Source organism: Amblyomma americanum, chromosome 3 (genome assembly GCF_052857255.1).
Source record: "Amblyomma americanum isolate KBUSLIRL-KWMA chromosome 3, ASM5285725v1, whole genome shotgun sequence".
NCBI lineage: Eukaryota > Metazoa > Arthropoda > Arachnida > Ixodida > Ixodidae > Amblyomma > Amblyomma americanum.
The window spans coordinates 69801622-69822583 of NC_135499.1; the positions used below are offsets into that span (position 1 = coordinate 69801622).

The window sequence follows — 20962 nt, forward strand, 5'->3', positions numbered from 1 at the left end:
AGTGCAATTTCGCCAAAGGGCCCATGCTCCATTCTACGTGGTCAAACGTCGGATTTGTCACCTCACAAAATTCCTGAAAACAGCGCTTCATGATTCGGGCAGACGATATGCGCAATGTACCTCATTGCATTTTCAGAGGCGCCAGGTAAACTGAGATGACCCGGCGCTAATTGGCGCGCACAGTTCCTTCTCGGTCGTCGTTCTCGGGCTCGTCGATTTTTCTGCCTGCCCCTCTACGCAGCACGAAGCCATCACACGGCTCGTGAGGGGCGCCTTTGCTAACGCGATCTCCTCGCCGATTAGCTTTTCCGCACGTTAAAGGGCAAATGAAGACGTTTTAGAATTCAACGAGTTTAAAAGGGCTGAATGTGTGAGGCATGCAGTTGAAGCTTGCGAAATCATTTTGCCCTAGCATTTGAAATGGCGATGAAATCGCCGAATAAAGCGGCGTTGGCGTTGAGGCTTCTATGCAGTGCACAGCGACGAGCAGAGGCCCCATTAATGACGTCACATACGACAGCACTACGTTTCCAGCGAATAAACCGTTGTTTCATGGAAGAAAACCGACGCTATTTGAGGTGAATCTCACAAAGCATTGTTTCCCGCTATCGGACGACGCACAGGAGCATGCAGACGAAGGCAGCGGACATCTGAAGTTTCGGCAGTAATAACGTCAGAATGGCGTTTCCTGGCACTTCTATGAGGAGAAGCCTGAACATCAAGGCGGTTTTAATCGACGATTACGTCACCAATTTAAAAGCTAGTGCAAAAATACTCTAGATGCTTTATCTAGAAGCTGCGTATATTCGACTTCTTGAATAACCTCGGATCCTCAGAAAAGCATTTAAGATTCCCTTTAAGAGCAACACAGCAGCACAAGGCTTATCATGAATGGTTGATTAAGTTGGATTCTGTTGGAAGCCTAAGTGTGACGAAAACACCGAGACATTCGCCCAGCATACTTGCGCCCTTCGCACCGATCGCACACAGTTGGCAGCTGGACTAGTGATTTTCTGTCGTCTCGCCGTAAAACAAACACTCATTTGATAGGTGTATCTTTACTATTCGCGTACTTTCCATCTGCAGCATTTGTTGGTATTCAAAAGCACCGTGCGCAATCTGTTTATAAGTATAAACTGGCCACTAATGCTTTAAAAAGCGATTTATTTCTCGGAAAGACAAAACCGAAACTTCACTGCTTTTTCCATTGGCGCTGCGTATCCCCCATTCACGAGTATGGCTTAGCATAAACTTGTTTTCCCGTGTTTGCGTTTAGAAAACTGCCAATGGTGGCATCAGTGGATCTCGGCTCCGAAGCCGCAAGTATGTGGGGAGAAACGAAAAATTCTGGTTATGTGATGGATACACCGCAGCACTTTTACGAGTGAATGCAGACGGGAAAGGTTTAAAAATAGATGTTAATCACGTACAAAAGAGTGCTCTTTGTGACTTATCAATGCCAAGGGATTATATGTCCCATTAGCCCAAAAGCCTCCGTTTGTCGCGTCCATGGCAAGATATTTCTCAGTAACGTCACCATGCTCTCGCATGACGTCAGCAGTATACCATAAGGCAGTGACGTCTACAGAAAAGGAGAAGAAATAAAACTTCTTCCAAAGACGCTGGCATTTGAAACAAGAACGTTCAGATGGCGAGGTGAGCACGCTACCCACAGACGACAAAACCGCGTTCCTTCTCGGGGAATAAAGGTGAACCTAGTGTGTGCACTTCCTGAAGACTGTTTGATAATGGGTTGGTGTGTAAATAGAAAAGAAGGAGTCTTTAACCTCTCAACAGAGGTCATGATGAGGCAATGTTTTCGCATTCAAAGCATGCAAGCAGTCTTAGTACCGTCCGTAATTATCTTTTTCTGAAGGGGTTTGAAAGAGATCGGGACGCCCCTTAAATCCCACACCCGTCTCCCCTTTCCCCCACCCTTTTTTGCCGGATTTTCTGAAGAGATGTTGGATCACCAACTACACCGATCGAAAGTTGGAATGGGATTGTCTCGAGCGATTTCTTTTAAAGGGGTAGAGACACCAAATTCCAAGGTTGTACAAAGGCTGTCATAAGTTTTCTTAGTATGTGAGCACCGTTGGAGCCAAGTATTAAACTCAATGGAGGTCTAGAATATAATTTAATCTCATTTTAAAGCTTGTGAAAATACTCGCTCTTGGAAGTCCGACCCATCGCTAGTGCATCAACGTGACATAGGGACGGAGCAGAAAACATATCAGGTATTTGTTACGTCATTGCACAGTTTTCTGACGTAGGGGCAAAATTTTTCGGTTTTGTGGCCTAGAAACCTTGCTTGCGAACCTTGCTTTTCATAAACACTCACGACTGCGGCTCACGACCAACTAGTCAACGCATGCTGTTGTAGTGAGCCCGCCAGTCACGCAGTCCTGCTTCCGTTTTAGTTTACGCGCACAGTGAGCTTCTAGGCACCCCAATCGCCATGCCTCCTGCTTCGTGCGTTGTTGGCTTCTGCCTCAGCAAGTCCGGCACCGAAGCGGGGTTGCATAAATTTCCTTGGGATACCGCGCAGAAACAAGCCTGGATAGATTTTGTGCGTGCAGCTGGGCGCTACTATTGGACTCCGAGCAAGTGTTATATGCTCGCTACACCTTGACAACAGCAGCTACGAGTGAAACCCGGCATACCTCGCTGGCTTCGGCGTTCGAGCAAAACGTTTACTGCGCCCTGGCGCCATGCCAACGTTGTACTACCTCGCAGCAACGCAGCGTCTTCTCGCTGCGTAGAGCTGACAGAGCGGACCAACAGTGCCAAAGCGTCAGGTGTGTATCGCATGCTTTCTAAATGATGTCTGCTAGCGTGCATGTTGGTGCTGCCGCGTCAGCTTGTGTAAACTTTTTGCGCAGCGCGTCGTCGATGGTGTCAGCGGGCTTCCTGACTCCTGTGAGTACGCGGGCATAGACGAGACGGTAGAATTCTCGTCTTCGAGCACAGGTTGGTATTTTTCGATGATCTGGTTTACTTGGGTTTTCTCATGGTGCCGGAGATTGATGTTTTGGTTGGCTGCTTATCTAAAGATCACAGTAGCCCCGAAAACGCGCAAAAAAGACGCCAAATAAATGGTACTGAAACCTAGTGTGAACGCCGCGACTTTGCTAGATCTTCGTATGAAGATAGCCTCGCTATTTATAACTCTGCACAACCACGGGCTTCCGCTATTGTGCTGTGCCCGGAATGCCACCGCACGCGCTACGGTTAAATAAAATTGACCGCCCTCGAGCCCAAAAATCAAAATGTTTCCTCTCTCTCAGTCTCTCCCAAGCGTATTTTGGTATTACAGGTAGCTGGTGATAATAAGGAGCTTATTACTGCAATGCATTCATGCAGCAGAAATTGCTCCTGACGTTGCTACCTTTGTTACTGAGGTACTGTATTGTTAGTCTCCAGCACTTCTAGGTGGGTGCAATAGGTATGAACGATTGAGAGGAATTTCGATAGAAAGAGTGGTGCCAGAGCTTGGTTTTGAAAGTGCGGTGCCTAAGGGCAAAATAAATGAGCCAGAAACCCGGTTAGCCTCTGCCTTCTCAGTCTCGTACAGCACAACACAGGGACGCCTTGGAGCAATACTGGGAGTGGGTTGGCGTACTAGGAAGCCTGTTAGTCGTGTAGCGCTACTTTTATTTTGTGCACTTCATAGACTAATTTTTCGCTACCAAAGTGCAGAGTTGGACATTATGTCTGTGCGATGCACTCCAGTATAGAGCTAGGAGGTTTGTGCTCATTGTATTTGAAGCACACCGGTTGCCGTGCCTGCAGCTTCCTTCCTTGTTGACATCGAACTTAGCAAGACAGGAATTAAAGCAGATTTGCATAAATTTCCAGAAATGAACCGCAGTGTTGTTGGAATACCAGCATGAGGTGATCATTGTAAAACTTAAAATTATGCTGTACAAGACGAGAAATGCAGATTAAAATTTGTTTGTGAGGAATGGCGTTAGAAATCAGGTGAAAACATTATGTCACTTAAGGCGTTCAGGTATCATTAAAAACAACCTTGACTCAAAATGGAAGGAAACGAATACAAAACAAGTTTGTGGTCAACTGAAACAGAAGTGAAAACTTTAAACAGAGGAAGAAAGGAGAGCTGTGGGCTTGCGTAGGAAATAGAAAAGGAAAATTGGGAAAGAATCATTCCATGATAATTCAGGATGCTGAGCCCTACTGTTTCAAACGGCAATCGCGGCTACAGAAAGATAACTAATTAAGGAAATTGAGGGTAATTTAAGAAAGCAAATGGCCTATCTTCCTAGGATGTGGCAGTAGTCATCCAGAATTGATATATGTACAGGCTTCAGAAGTAATGAAAGCATTGTGAAACGCCCATCATTGACATTATCTAGAGAAAGTTGCAAGATTGCCGGCTTAAAAGCAGTACAATCACCTAGTGATACAAGATCAGGATTCAGATTTGGGATAGCCTAAACAATAGCGAGATTTCTATTTGAAATAAAAGTTCTACAGATTGATTGGCTTAGAATAAAAAAAATACAATGTATAGTGGCATTAACTACCCACCTGTTTCAGTGAAGGCCCTCGGAAACCATTGATTCATCCACTGTTTCCTTGTACATATCAAATCTTGTGATACATGGGTTTTCGGACAAGCACTTGACTAAAAGCCTGTATGACTATCTAGCATAAATTTGCCATGGTCTGTCTCTATAAATGCCTGTTTGTATACTCTGAAGCCTTGCCATTAGTTCCCATGCACAATTTTGTTCATTTTATTTTGATTTTAGCACTTACCCATGGCCAAGCATCACATTTTCTCACAGTGCCAGAAAAACCTGCACCTACCAAGTCTGATGCACAGGTTCAGGCACATGCCTAGTGGCATGGAAATCAACGCAGGCGGCATTCATGCATGAAACGAAAAATGTTGGTTTGCAAACAGGCCATGCAACACAAGAAGCTGGCATGTGTGCAAAGGAGTACTTGTCTCCTTTTCAAAAATAAGAAAGAAACATATTGTCATGCATGCATTGCTATTTTGAGAGTAGTTTGTGCTGTTAATGTCTGTAACAGTAGCACTAATTATACATTATTGTGTCATTACATGTGATTTTCTAACGTAACATTCTTTGTGTTCTTGGAAAGTGTACTAATGATATATAGTCATTAGGCCGGCTGCTGACCCGAAATACACAGGTTCGATCCGGGCCTCACCGGTCGCATTTCAATGTAGGCGAAATGCTAGAGGCCCATGTACTGTGCGATGTGGGTGCATGTTAAACAACCCCAGATGGTCGAAATTTTCTGCAGTCCTCCACTATGGCGTTCCTTATAGCTTGAATTGTTTTGGGACGTTAAACTCTACAAACCAAACAAGCAAGCATACTAGTGTGAGGTCTTTGCAATCCTTTAAAAATTATGTGAATTGTTTGTTGAGAGCACTCTTCTCTGAGAGATGCGTCAAGGTGGTTTACTGTTGGCAAGCCAGGCAAAAAATTCTTTTAAAGTAGCTGTAAGCGAGCTAGTTATTCAGTTGAACATTACCAGGGAGCAGCCTCAGCAATAAAAGTTCAGTGTTTTGCCCAGTAGTTGGAAGCCATTGTTCTATTCCTCATAAAAGACAGATCATATGCTTCTGTGATGTAAATCTACAAGTATGCACACAATAGGCTGGTGTCTTTGCACTGAACAGTCGAGGTACAGGTGCGGCCAGAATAATACGGAGCACGCGACAGGCGACTCGTCAAGGAGAAACTGCATCTAAGCGCCACCTATCAACGACAGAAAGAAACACCTGGCCATCCGCGCGCAGCGAGAGTGCCCGCCAAAGAGCCCCACTCTTTTCTTCAACCCTGGCGTTATCTTCGCTCGAAAGATGCTGAGCTGTTCCGAGCAATTCCGCCAGGTCATGCCTTCCTCCAAGCGGGCTGAGTTTATCGTTGATGTCGCGCTCGGAGCGCTAAGCTGCGTGGCGCACCGAAGCGCGCAACCTTTCCTTTGCAGCAGGCATGCAGATTACACGTTAAACAGTGATGCCGATAGGCCTGCGGCAAAAAAGTGGATCCGTGCCCCGGCGCCTCTCTGCGCGTGCCGGCACACATAGTTCTGGACGTAGCGCGCATAAGCAGTTCTCCGCAAATCTGCGACCGTTCCTGTGCTCCGTATTATTCTGGCCGCGCCTGTACACCAATGTAATGCATTTCTGATACTAGACACACGCACTGCTCGTCAGTGGTACAACTCTGCCTTTCTGGCTGATCTCTTTCACAATGTTTGCAACTGCACATTGCTCTTAATTCTCCTCCCAATTGCAGAATCTCAGAGAGACTTCACAGTTGCCGATATTATGCTGCAAGAGGACACAGCTCCGAGGTGTTCGTCGCCAAACTGGGATGGTTTGTCTGCAACATTCGAAGAGAATCCTCAAGACAGCACTTACCAACCAATTTGGGACACCTCAGCAGTGTAAGTGTATTAATAAGCAAGGCCTAGGCACACGTATAAAAACTCAGCACCATGTAGGTATCTCCATTAATGGCGAAATTTGCTTCTCTAGAACCTGTGAGTAACATCAACATGCAAATATTTTTGTAGTAGCACGTGATGGTGGGCATTCTTTTGGGGTTATGGTAGTTCTACTTTGAGAATATTGTTCATTATTACGTTATTTACATGGCAATAATAAACTGCCAGCAGGTGTTCTTTTGAACCATCACTACCACGGAGGTTCATTGTTTATTAGGACTGCTGACTGCAACTCACCAATCTCTGCGGGGAGTGCCATCCCCCAGCACAGTCTTCACTGAAGGTTTGTAACTGAGTCTCACTTATCCATTGGAGCTGTTGCAGTTATCTTATACTGTTCTATATCTTCCTGCCATCATTGTTTAATCTTGCCCTGCGTGTTTTTCCAGGTCATCGGCTCTCTTGTTGTGGTGACAACAACATGACCAAATATGCACAGCACAAAGTGGTATAGCCAGCAAACAAAGAGGCGGATTGGACTTGGCAACGTGCTTCTGGCCGCTGCCATTATGTTCACAAGATGCAGCCCAACGCAGTCCCTGCGACTTGTGGAGAATGCCGGCATCTGCTCCTTTTCAAAGCGCACATACGACAGAATCTAAAAGGACGTCTTGTTCCCAGGTGTGTGTATAAGGTTTGCATGCTTAATTTATAAGTGCCTCGATTTCTGCTATTGTAAATGTGGACATTATGTACTTTTTCTTTAAATATGTTTTCAAGCACTGTGTGCTGTAAATTTAAATTGTCTGTGTGACATCTTTTAGAATCTCCTAAATTTCTTGCTGCCATGAATGTATTATTCACACCGCTGTACCATTCCTTTTGTTCTGGAGTTAGTGTTTTAGCTTAATTTGTGTTATGTGCGCAGTCATGACCACAGCACGCTTTGATGATCTAACTCCTTTTACTACGCAAGAATTGTATGGCACCTGTACATTGTACTGATCCTGGAGTCGACATTATATTAGGCGTGAACCCTGTCACTGGACACACATGCCCTTATATAGATACTTGTGCCTCTACGCCACACCTTTTCAGCGATGTTCACCGCCTTTCTCATCTCCGTATCCGTGCGTCTCAGCGTCTTGTTGCGGAGCATTTCGTCTCGCATGGCCTCAATGCCGACGTTCGCATCTGGGCTGTGGCGTGCCTTGTTGCCCGCCAGTAGCGCAAAATTTATCGTCACACTATGACCCCTCTAGGAAGTTTGCAGCCTCCGGAATCCCATTTTGCAGTTGGTCACATCGATCTAGTCGGACCAGTACCAGCATCGCACGGCTACCGTTATATATTCACCATAATTCACTGTTTTACGCGCTGGCTGGGAAAGAGTTTTATACCGGACATCACTGTGGAAACAGTTTCCTCTGCGCTCATTTCCAAGTGGATTGCCCGTTTCGGCATGCCATCGGAGATCACCGCCGACCGAGGCCGCCATTTCGAGTCCGCACTTATCGCCAGTGTGACCCAGCTTCTCGGCATCACCCTCCTCAAAACTACAGCTTACCGTCCGCAAGCCAAAAATTCGGTCAAGAGGTTACATGCAGCTGAAGGCATCGCCACTTCCTCGCCTTTTAGATCTTAGTACGGCCATCAAGGGAGATCTCGGATGTGCCCATTCTCATCTCGTCTATGGCGCATCGTTGCGTCTACAAGCCGATTTCGCGTGCCCGCCTGCCCAAAGCGTTGTCTGTCCTGTCCTGGCATACTTTATATTGAACGTCTAACCACTCTCCTGCCCGTCTCACCGCCCGTCCGGCACGTCCTAACCAGTGCAAGCTAACCTTTGTCCAGCGTGATTTGAGAGACAGCGCCTATGTTTTGTTATTCGTGGCTTGTACTTGCCGTCTGCTTCAGGCACCCTATGCTGGACCCATCTCGTCGTCGCGCGGGGCGTCAAAACGCCGTGTGCCATCAGTTATGACACAGTGATCTCCCTCAACCACATAAAGCTTGCCCACGTCGACAACACCGTGCTTCCTTCATCAGCTGCCCTCTCACTTCTATTCCCACTCTTTCTCAACAAGACATCTCGCTGCCCTCTTTCACCTAGCCGGAAGACTTTGCTGGGACGACTCTGTCTCCTGGGGGGAGGCCGTGTGGTGGCATGTTTGTGCCGTGCGCTGTGAGGTGAAGAACTAAAAGAAGAGACGCGCAGCGGCTGGAATAAACCAGTTTGGCTGCAGCTGTTGTGGAAGCAATATCTTTTAGTGTAGCATAGCAGCCAGCCACGCTGGATCAGTGCTGTCAAGAAGTGCAAGGGACGCTTGCAGACCTAACATTTGGCTTGAACTGTTGTTGGACGTTGCTGACTATGTAGTTTGAACTTGGCCAGAACTCCCTCTTATACTCATTGAGTGTAAGACAGCAGAATGTTGTGCTATGCTTCTGTGTACTCTATTGAGGCAGTACAACTGCTCAGTGAGGCATGTAACTTGATCCTTTAGCTGCTCAGCCTTAGCACTCGAAGGATGAGGTGTGAATATTAGCACAGGATGGTGGATGCGTGGCTCAAGTACACGCAAGTACAAGTACAGAACAAACACTTTCTGCAGTTGACGCTTCAGAAACATTTTCTAAAAATCAAACAGCTGTAGCAGACCTAAGAAACAAGAAAAATCGTAGCAGTAAATAGTAGGAGGACCACAGCAAATAGCTTGCACTCATCATAAAGTAGGTCCGAGTAGTACCGACAGAAGACCGGACGTGTTGCTGTCAGGATGAAGTAGCATTTATAAACCGTAATTTGTCTAAGCTGCATAATAGCTTCCCTCTACATAAAAGCTGTCCTTTGCTTTCTTTCTCGTTGTAAAGTTGATTCCACAGTCGCAGGCTTAGTGACATTTTGCCCTGTTTTCTTTGTGTAAATCGTTATGTCCAATAAAAATTCCCGAAGTCTGTCATTATTTTGGTGTGTGTTGATGTCCTTGCTTAGTATAGCCTCTGAAATTCCCACAGGTGTATGCTTTCCGAAGTAATATGTCCTGCATATGTGCTCATTGTACTACTGCATCAACAGGTTCTTTTAGATCTTAGGGTGTTGGGTAAAAAGTATGTTTTTTAACCATTTGTAATGCAGCTCAGCCCTCCAAGTACGGGCCTGCTTCCTGTATTACGTTTTTTATATTGTGTCACGTTGAATAAGTGTTACGCATGTGATGGCCAAGGCATTTTTTAGACTCGCAGGTGACTGGTGCTATGGAGCACGTGTGTTTGTTTGAAAGCTGTTTATATGTGTGCAGTGCAGAAAGTTGATGACAAAAGACAAAACAGAGGTAACACAAGTAATTTGAGGTGGAGATGTTTTGGAAAAAGCAGTAAATCGTGGAAAAATATTAAATGAAGTAAACGGTCAAAATAAAAATAAAATGAGATAAAAATTGACAACTAAAACCAGGTGCGGAACTCTAGGCTGCAGTGTTTGCAAATGGTTAGGGATGCCTATCTTGTTTCATCTCTTCATGCATGGTCGGCGTGCACTTATATCTTACTTTTTATTTATTAGGTCAGCTTGCCCCTAAAGGCTCTCTATCGAGGGTATCACGTGGGGAGTTAGTGCACAGGGCCTAAAGGATCAAGAACAGCAACAAAATATTGTTTTCCTTCTGAAAGGCTCCTTCTGCTCTGCAAGTGTGATGATCAGTTTGCATTATGAAAGTCAAATTGATAGCGCCACATGAGCAACGATGGAGAAATAATGAGAGTTTGGCACACCTTTAAAAAATTGAAACGTTCTTCGTTAATATCACACAGTGCCCTCCATATCTGGCAGTTATATATTTTTGCGCAGGTGGCAGGAACCCTGCAAACAACACCCATGCAGCACTGAGTAAAATGGACTATCTATTTGACCTGTCACATTGTCGTAATGGCCCCAACTGCTCGCAGCAGATTTTTGTTTTATCTAAGCTAGACGATTTATGCTGTTCGATCTTAAACACGTATAGACAGCGCAGTGCTTGGTTTTCTAGTAGCTTGAAGGTTGGCTTTTTTTTTCTCATACAGTGCGGGCTAGTGGTTGAATATCTCTGATGATGCTTCAGTGCATTATCTTGCACCTGTTGTAGCGAGCCTGCAGTGGGATACAGCCCTGCAAAAGTTTAACACTTACTTGCTGCTCACTTTTATTGATAAAAGGCCTGATACTACCGCAAGAGGAAGGCCCAGAATGAATGCTTAGCGTTATTTGAAAGTAGTAATACTTTTTGTTACTCAGTATTGTTTTTGTAACTCGCCTCTTACTATAGAACACTATGAATGGGTTGCCACCACACCTACCATGCTTAATGTGCTAGCTTGTTTGAGCAGATATCTGGCCATGTGCAGGTTCTTATTTACCAGGGTATAGTTTTCGCGAGAGTTCAGATTAAATTGACAGCATTAATATTGATGTGCTGTGCTCACTGATGTACGCAACACCTGCATAAAGGAAATGTAGCTGCCTGCTCAGAATTCCCCATATAAAGCTGAAATTTGAAATCTTTCACGGAACTGCGAGAAGCTGGGGCTCCTAGTGATACTACACCCTGGCTTTCTCGAGTTTGTAAGTTCCTTTCACAGTGAAAGCTTCTGAATACACACAAACAATTCCTGCCTAATCGTTCATAATTGCTGCCAACTATTATCAGTCCCTTGTCATTTTGTTCCTCCGTCTGAATAATTTAATTTAGCTGTAATTTCTTGCTCCTTCCAATTTACCTTCATTCAATTAGCACAAGTGTCACCTTTCTGCTGTGCTTGTCCTTCAAAAATGAGCCCACGCAACTTGTCCAACTCCCATATTGTCATTATTGGCACGTATTTGCATTGTGTGAATTGGACTCAGCTTGTTGTGCTGTATTGCTTGTGCAAACTTCATTAGTGTACTGCTGATCAGGGTAACATTTGTTTGCTTTTCCTTTCAAACAGAGGTGAGCAAATGGGAGAAAAAAAAGATAATGGGAGAGGGTTTGATTCTATCAAACTGGTTCGTCTGGATAACACAGATATTAAGGAAATGCTGACATGATAATCAGTGCTTCGCAGAAGGCAAGGCATGCAGCCTGACGCAGTGTGTGGGCTTTATGCACTTTTCAGGAATTTGCAAAAAGTGCGTACAACTGAGGAAGTCCATTGTATAGCGATGTCTGTCATTGTACCTGCATATGCTTGGCACAAACTGGCTCGACTGGGCTCACTCTTTATGCATGGGAGCTAATGCAGGTATAGCTCTTCTGCCATTTTACTGCTGCGTATGAAAATGTATGTTCATTCATAGTTATTACAGAGCAATGTGATATTTTATCGCAGGTATAAACCCTGGTATGTGGTGTGAATTTCGGCAGTTGTATTGTTGAAGGCAGCGTTTCATGCATATGTTGTATGTGTAGCTTGGCCAGCCCAAAGTATGTATATGTATATCTATACAAAGTACACATTTGTCCGAAACATCACTTCTAATAATTCAGACTAATGTACATTTTATTTACTTTTTACCTGGAGTTCATTGATCTCCTTTTCATTTTGATGTGAAATAAATGACGTTATACCTTGTTACCTTCAGTGGGCACAGTTCATTTATGACACTGAATTATTCCAGGTAGCGAAATACACAGTATCGCTGTGCGAGGAAAGCATCTCTCATTTCTCCCACGACACAGCTTGGCAGAACTCTACGATTTCTCCTCCCAAGGCGACGCCAAATCCAGCGCACAAACTGTCGGTGCGCCGTGTACCTGTAACGACTGCAAAGAATAGTCGCTGCTTTATGATGGTGATGTGCAAAACACAAAAACCTATTAGTTACAGAACCCTGAATCTGTTTTCCATTAGGTGTTCAATATCAGTGGCATGTGCCAGCAACAGAGGTGCCCGGCTAGGTGTATAGACAGAATAAGAGAGTATGTTGGGATATTATATAGGAAGCTATATTTTCACTGCTTTCAGCCTTGCTCTAAGGATTGCCAAAATTTCAATCACTGTCTTGAAACTTTATAACTTCGTTCATACGAAGGTGGCTGCATTCAAACTGTATAGCTGCAAGCGAAATGGTGGCGATGCTAGGTTTGAGGATGAAGACAGATGTGGAGTTTAATGCAAGAAACAGAAATGTCATCATTCAAACTGATACATGAGTGGAGCATGACAATATCGCAAGTGCCTCTCATATATTATCGAACATGCAACATCCAGTTACCTGTGGATCTGTGGTTATTATTATTATTATTATTACTGCGACTACTATTGCAGCACACAAAACTGCACTTGCAAGCCGTCGCGCCCACAGCCGAAGGCAATTTTGGAAAGACCGCTTTGTGCATGCATCGGGCGCGTTCTTGCGAGTTCTCGAATTACCGCACGCTCGGTACGAAGCATGCACCGACAATCGCAAGATCGTGTGTTTCACGGAGCACGAACAAAAAAATAAAATAAAAGAATAGAGGTGTGCGAATGGCTTACTGCAGGGGCAGAATTATGCCCCTCAATCACGCAATGTCTACGGCGCTAAACATGTACGTGTGGGAACACATGCAAACAGTTAAGGGAGAAATGGCATCCAAACGGCGTAATGGGTCCTCGCGACAAAATATATACGCATTATTTACGCAAACAGCAAAGACCGAGCTACAAGATGCGGGGTTGCACGTCTTAGTGGCCTCGTTTAAATTTTGTCCCCGATATGTTTGACTGGTAGTGACTGACATAATGGCAAAGAGATCGGGCGCTGCAGTTGGGACGAAAACAAACAAAATACCCTTAGACGAGCAGCAAACTAACAAAACAACACTGCTTACCAGTTGACGTTGCCAACACGCTCGGCGTCCGCTGGCACAACCTGAACTGCGTCGGGCATGACGCCTGCCTCCTCTTCGGAATCGCTGGCCAGCGGGTCAAAAATAAAGGTGTTGTTGCCTCAAATACGATGGCACATACCCACGGTGGGGGATTGGCCATGGTTTGGTGAAGATCCAAACAGGAAAAAAAAACTCATCGAGGTTTATCTCAAACGGTGCATGTAAAAATAAAGTGGTTGTCGTGGATCGTAAACGCGGCGTCTTCTTCGTCTGTGTCGTCCTCCGATGCCTCATAATCTGTGTCCTCGCCAAAATAAAATTCTTCGCCTTCTGATTCGGAGCTATTCGCATTATTTTGCGACTTGCCCTGCTCCCGTCTCTCCGCCGCCTCCGTGTGTACGCACGTGCGTGTCAAGCACACGACGTGCCAACTCGACGTCACGGTTTTCCAGGCCCACGTGACAGCGCATTGTCTGGTTTTTGACGTCGTGTAGAAACCTGGCAACTACGCACCGAAACCGAAATTGGTGGGTACATATAGTACAATTATTAATTTTATAATATGAGTTCGTGCTTCTAACATCCTGTACCATGCTCACAGAATCGCTACGCATTATTTATAACCGAGAGGTGAAACATAAATATGCGGTGTCTCTACCCCTTTAAGGAAGGTTGCAGCTTTCAGCAATTTTTTTTTCTAGATCTATTTATATGAAACTTTCTGAGCATATTAGAAATAATTTTTTGACCTCTAACAAAGTTTCACTGTAGTACCTGCAGCGAATTGTTTTCAAGTATATATTTTTTTCTCTGAATCTTGCGTGGCAAAAAGCGGGTTCAACATTCATTTGATTTCTACTTCCGTACTACAAGTGAGGATATTCATAGAATGTTGTTTCGCAAAAGAACAAATTTTGGTTATGAACTTTGTCTATGCAGTGTCTGTTTGACATACCTAGAGTAAGAAAGAAGTTTTTACAAAAATTCATACAATTCATTTATAAACATACTTTCTTAAGAGCATACTTCCAGGTAAATTTCAGCAATGAAACTTTCGGAGAGCATAAAAAACGAAACATACAAGCGGATACAGCTGACGAAAAACAATTTTTCGGCCATGTTTTGCATTTCAACGTCGCGCCCCCTTATGAAAAAGTGTTTTTATTTCATGCAGTACAGCTTACGAACCCCTTGAGTGCACGAAATTAGAAGTTTCATCGCTTTAATTGTGAGCAATAAATATTTCTTTATTTGTGCGTCAGCATACATCGTGCAGTAGCGAAAGGAGTCCTTTCTTAAAAACAATACACTGTAGTGCGTTGCGTTAACCTCTCCGAACAAAAAATATTCTTGTAATTCACGAAATTGCGAAGGAGGTGAAGGGCTCTAGCAAAATTTGCGGTCACCTGCTGTAGTTCTGCTCACTGCACGCAGTGCTGAATGCTCAGCTTACTCAACGTATGGTTTGGTTTGGCTTATGGGTGTTTAACATCCGAAAAGGACTAAAGCTATGAGAGACGCCGTAGTGAAGGGCTCCGGAAATTTTGACCACCTGAGATTCTGTAACGTGCACTTTATTCAACGTATGAATCCTTGCGAAAGGACACAGTTCACAGGAGGGAGGCAGCGTCGCGCTCGACCGTTTCCGCTTAGACGCAGCCTTTTATAAAAGCTGCTACTCTCGTTTTCCTTCCTATATAAAGTTGTGTCGACTTTTGGGAGCATGCGTCATCCAGCTAAACGACTAAGTTAAACACGTTGGCTAACATGATAGCGCTGTTTTACTACCTGCGATTATAAATTATTTTTTTTCAATGCCTACGACCATTGGTTGTGCACATGCTCAGATTTTTCTAGGGATATCCATAGATGTTCGACCGGGTATTGAAAACCATAACGGCAAGGAACAAAACGTTATCTGTGTGTATAATTATGTTTGCAAAAACAATGATTACGTTGGCAAGACAGCGATGACTTTTCTATTGGCGTCTACATATTATATGCGCTGAAAAGGCAGATATACATCTGAACAGACTGACACGGAATACGAATGGACTAGGAAAATAAGCTTTTCGGACTACTAGCTACCACAAATGGCTTATAAAATGTAAAGCGATAAAGCAAATGTTTTCCTGCTTACATTGCAGACAACCTACAGGCGAAATAGACTTGTATCTTAGTGACAGTCTAATCTGTAGACCTCTAACAGGCGGAAATGAACACCTCCTATCAACTTGCGTTAAACTATAAATGCAAAAGGCCAACAGACTTCCCACTGACTTGCATCTAGATGCTATAATCCAAGAGTAGTCGTACTTCCGGTTAACTAGCGTTTATAGACAGACTACGAATAGACAAAAGTCTCAAAACACTCAAGCTGGATCCATAGAAAGTCTATAGACTATCAATAGACAAAAGTCTAAAAACACTCGAGCTGGATTCATAGAAAGTCTATAGACTATCACTAGACAAAATTCTAAAAGCTTGCAACCGAGTTCGTCTATAGACTGTTTAAAGACAAATATCTTAAAGACGGCCAATTAACTTTTGTCTGTAGATAAGCTATGGACTATCTAAAGACAAGGTACAAAAATTCGAGGAAGCCTTGAGTGCAATGGGCAAACAGTTAGAAGAAATGAAGAGCAAACTTGATGATTTTGAAAACAGAAGTCGCAGGAACAATATAATCATTTTTGGCATAGAAGAACACGAAGGCTAAAATACTGAGGAACTTGGAAAACGGGTCAAGAATGACATATTCAAAGGCACTCTGGGCATTGATGTTAGATCTATCGAGCGAATCCACCGGCTAGGAAAAAGTAACGCACATCGGGCACGGCCTGTCGTACTCAGATTATACGGCTTCTCCGAAAAGCTAAAAATCCTTCAAAACTGCTTCAAACTGAAAGGTAACGACTGGTCAATCACCGAGGGCTATTCCGTACCAGTTCGTGAAGTACGCAAGAGGCTGTGGCAATCATCCAAGACAAATCGAGACAAGGGTGATAAGGTGGCTCTGATATTTAATACACTAAACATAAACGACGACCTGTACATGTGGGACAAAAGCGAAAACAAGCGAGTGCCGCTAAAGCATGCCGAGCGTGCACCAGCCAAAAGTGCCGCAGGTAGCAGCGACTGACCACAGGCTTCAGCACCATTTACACTACTATGCTTCAACGCCAGAAGTATCGTTAACAAAACCGATAAATTTGAAGAACTGTTGTTGCTGTACTCGCCGGATGTAGTTGTAATAACAGAAACATGGCTACATTCTGATATGCACGACTCAGAAATAGTTCCCAGCTCCTACGCCTTGATCCGCTTAGACCGCTATGGGCGAGGAGGCGGCATAGCCATTGCAATAAAAGAGAACCTCGTTTTCCAGAAAGAATGTGGCATACCAAACCATGAAAGTGTCTGGTGCACTGTCAACATTAAGGGCAGCTTGGTACTAGTGGGCGGTATACACAGACGACCGAATGCACCAATTGATTACCTTCTTCAAATGCACGACTTCCTTCATAGCAAATTCAACGCTCGCGCAAAATTCATCGTCACATGCGATTTCAATTTGCCAGGTATCGACTGGACGAACTTAGCAATCAGAAAAAACGAATTAAATAACTGCGAAAAACTTTTGGATATAATGTTTAGTTTTTCGCTATCTCAAGTGGTAAATGAGCCAACGCGTGTCCAAGGAACCGCAATTTCCGTACTAGATCTAGCCTTTGTGTCTAGTTTTCTCTGTCCTGAAATTAGTGTGGAAAACGGGATTTCGGACCATAAATTGCTCTTTCTCATTTTTCCTCACCTGCGCCACCACGCTGATCGTAATCACAGTAACTCTTTCGTCACTATTAAAGACTACTGCAGGGCAGATGATATATGCATCATAGATCATCTAGAATCAATCCTCGACAGTTTTCTTGTGCAGATTCCCGCTGTGTAAATAACCTATGTCTACAAGTAAAAGCAGCGATAACACAGTGTGAGGCAAAATTTGTACCTACAAGGATAAAACGAACAAAAAGGAAAACCCCGTGGATTACGCGTAACATCATTCATCTGAAACGAAGACTACAGCGTATGCGCAGAAGAAAAGGAAATAGTTTTCAGATAACTGAACTTGCGAGCAAACTAAGACTGGAAATTAAGAACGAGTGGGAGATGTTCTTCTGAACAACTTTACCTAATTTTATTACTCGAGATCCAGGAAAGTTCTGGCGGTATTTATCGAGCCCTGAGCCCCGTGCATCACAAATGGAAATAGACGGTAGAGTGGTTACAGACCCCCATATTATCGCAACTTCTTTCAATCAACATTTCCAGTCTGTATTTATTCGTGAGTTTGCTACAAGCGCTATCATAGTGTGTCACAATCACTGATGCCGGATATCGTGATTACCGAGACAGTTATAGTGAACTTGCTTTTGCATATTGATGTCAAAAGTGTCCTGGTCCAGACAACATATCAAATACATTTCTGAAGCGATACGCAGAACAACTGGCCCCGTTTTTGCACAAAAATTTTCACACTTTCCCTAGAAACGGGCGCCATTCCGTCCGACTGACTATGTGCAAAGGTTATTCCAATTCACAAAAGCGGCAGTAGGCTATCTGTAGATGTGTATAGACCAATTTCATTAACTAGCTGCAGCTGCAAGCTATTAGAGCATATAATCAACAAATCCATAACAATGTTTTTGGAAGAAAATAACTTAATTTACAGCAGACAACACGGCTTCAGAAAAGGACTGTCAACAATCACTCAGCTATTAGAAATAACAAATGATTTTGCACAAGTGATCGATTCCCAGCTTCAAGCAGATGCCATTCTGATCGACTTTAGGAACGCATTTGATCGTGTTCTACATTCTAAATTAATCGACAAGCTCCGTACTATTGGCATTAACTCAAAAGTAATACCCTGGATAAAATCTTACCTCACAGGTCGCACGCAATATGTTGAAATGAATAATGCACAATCCGAACGACTGAACGTTTTCTCCGGGGTCCCAAAGGGATCCGTCTTGGGACCGATCCTTTTCCTAATATATATCAACGATATCCATGCCTGCGCTGAACCTGGATAACAGTAAGGCTTTTCGCTGACGACTGCGTTCTGTACACTACAGTACGTAGACCGGACGACCAGTTAAAATTAAATTCTTCTGTAAATAACATTGCCAGGTGGTGCGAAACATGGGGAATGGAAATTAATATCAACAAAACGTCTTGCATCTCATTTACCCGTAAAAAAGTGCCTCTTGTATATTCGTACAATTTATCAGGATCTAACATTATGAGGGTGGATACGGTGAAATATTTAGGCGTTACATTTACCCATAAGCTAAGCTGGAACATGCATATATCCAACACGTGTGCAAAAGCATTCAAACAGCTGGGGTTCCTCCGTAGAAAATTTTCAGCAGCTCCTCCTCATGTAAAGCTAACAGCCTATAATACCCTCATAAGGCCTATCCTTGAATACGGCACCATCATTTGGAGCCCCCATCAGTCTTACCTCAGCGATCAACTCGAAAAAATTCAAAATAAGGCCCTCCGGTTTATTTATTCTTGCTACTCACGTCATGACAGCGTATCTTCTCTGCGAGCTAAGGCGCGTATCCCTACCCTTGCTTGTCGGCGACACGTTGCTTCGATGAAGTTTGTTTTTATTCTTTACAATGATCGATAAGACTTGATAAAAATCAGTACATTAAGGCACCTTATCATCGTTCGAAGCGATTAAACCATGAAAGGTGCATCAGACCCATCCCAACGCGATGTAACACATAAATTCTCAGTTTTTTCCGTTAGCTATTGAATAATGGAATAATCTGCCTCAAGAATTCATGGACGACGTCTCTCTTGATATCTTTTTGAAAAACGTAGAGTCGTTTTTTGAAAAAAAGAATTTACAATAAAAAGAGCAAAAGAGCATCGTGTTGACCTGATTGTATCACATCGTGGTTTCGTCGTTCTCCTTTCCAGTGTTTTAAATGCATCAAAATGAATGTGTATAGCAATGCGCATGTCCTTTGACCGCTGATGGTCTCAGCCTACTTGATATGGTCTTTTCTACTGCAGGCGCATGTTTTGTATCTCGTGTATGTTATACTCGATATGCTATTGTTTGTATAATTGTCCCATTATTTTGCCCACTCCTGTAAGAGCCTAACTAGGCTTACAGTATGATTAAATAAAAAATAAATAAAATAAAAAATGTCTAAAGGTTTCTCCATCGACATTGTATAGACTCTTAACAGACGAAAGTCTAATACCTTTTAAACGAGTTTGTTCTATAAACTTTCTGTAGGCTGAATAGACAAAAAAGAATTATGTACAGGAAGGCAATGGAGTCCATTATGCACTGTATATAAACCATTTCAAAAAGGAACTATTCAGTCGAATGAAAGGCGAAATTTTCTTTCACTACCGCAGAATGATTTGAATATATTTTGATGAAACCTCAAAACATTAGCAACACGAGCCCGTGGTCCTCAAGGTGTCTTATTTATACCCTCAGCAGCCTCAGCAATGCTCAAAATCATCATATTATTGTGTTCCTTTATTAAACAGGAGATAGCGAAAAACTCCTTTTATAATTTTTCACTTGTGACGAAGTTTCCATTACGTGACAAGGAAAGCTTTAACAGCGGACTTGTCGCGGAGGAGAAACAGCCTGTGGCGCCCCCTGTGTTGCAGGCGTGTTGTGGCCTGTGGAAGGCACGCCCACCGTGCTGCGGCCGGTGAGCTACGCGGTGCCGCAGGCGCTGCCGGTGCACGGACTGCGCGGGGCCATGCTGCGAAACTACACCTTCTCCAACCGCCAGGTGCAGTACGCCATCGGAGCCAACGTCGCCTGGACGCTGGCCCTGCTGGCCCTCGCCATCGTCACCTTTTCCTTCTCGGCACAATGAACCCCGAATCTTCCGCACTCTGCCTGCTTCCTCGCGGGCGCTGTCACTGCCGCGCGGAGCACCCCTACACACACACTGAAACCTTTCGTATAAGCGGCGCATATGGAGCTGGGAACACGGGGTCCATAAGATATGTTAGAATACTTGGAAATCCATTAACTTTCTACGCCCTTCCGGTATAGTTCCAACACGATTTCCGTATCATGTGCACGACGACACACAGACTCCTTATGAATTTCAACTTTTTCTAACGCGTCTTTCGTACAGCCTCCGTACGGCTCATATCTTGTCCATGTGGGCCGTATACGCAAAACGTACAGTATTACGGTCATCGTCATATGGAACCTGTCACTATAGGGCCGACGTGACGGGAAAATAGCGGCCGACTCAAGACTACAACAGTTCCACCAAAGCGATGTTGGTAAGAACGTTAACCGACACAGTTAGCCCGATCATCTGCCTGCTTCGTTCTGGAATTACATAAATGACGAATCTTATCCCAGGTCTTTTTTTCAAAGCGGAAAATAAACGACGAGGGCAGTGCTGCATTGAACGCGCAAGTGCATCTAATGAAGAACAGGAAGTTCACTGTGAGCAGCTGTTACTTTGTCCCTGATGATCCTGACAGCGATTAGGAACGTTTTTGGAAGCACAAACGGCGCTAAACAAACGCTCCGCAACACCGCCACAGCGTAGTCGGTTTGAAGACTGCTCTGTTAACTAAGCGTAGATGGTTGCAGAATTCTACTT

The 20962-nt window shown here is 44.0% G+C and overlaps 1 protein-coding gene across 1 annotated transcript in view; it reads left to right on the top strand.

The window, feature by feature from the left end:
• The window catches only part of LOC144123043 (ABC transporter G family member 20-like), a 101107-nt gene extending 80879 nt beyond the window's left edge, over positions 1 to 20228 (top strand). The window contains exon 5 of the mRNA XM_077655960.1: positions 19998 to 20228. Coding sequence (XP_077512086.1) covers positions 19998 to 20212 — 215 coding nt within the window. The 3' untranslated portion in view covers positions 20213 to 20228. The remainder of the gene's footprint in view (positions 1 to 19997) is intronic.
• The last annotated feature ends 734 nt before the right edge of the window (positions 20229 to 20962 follow it).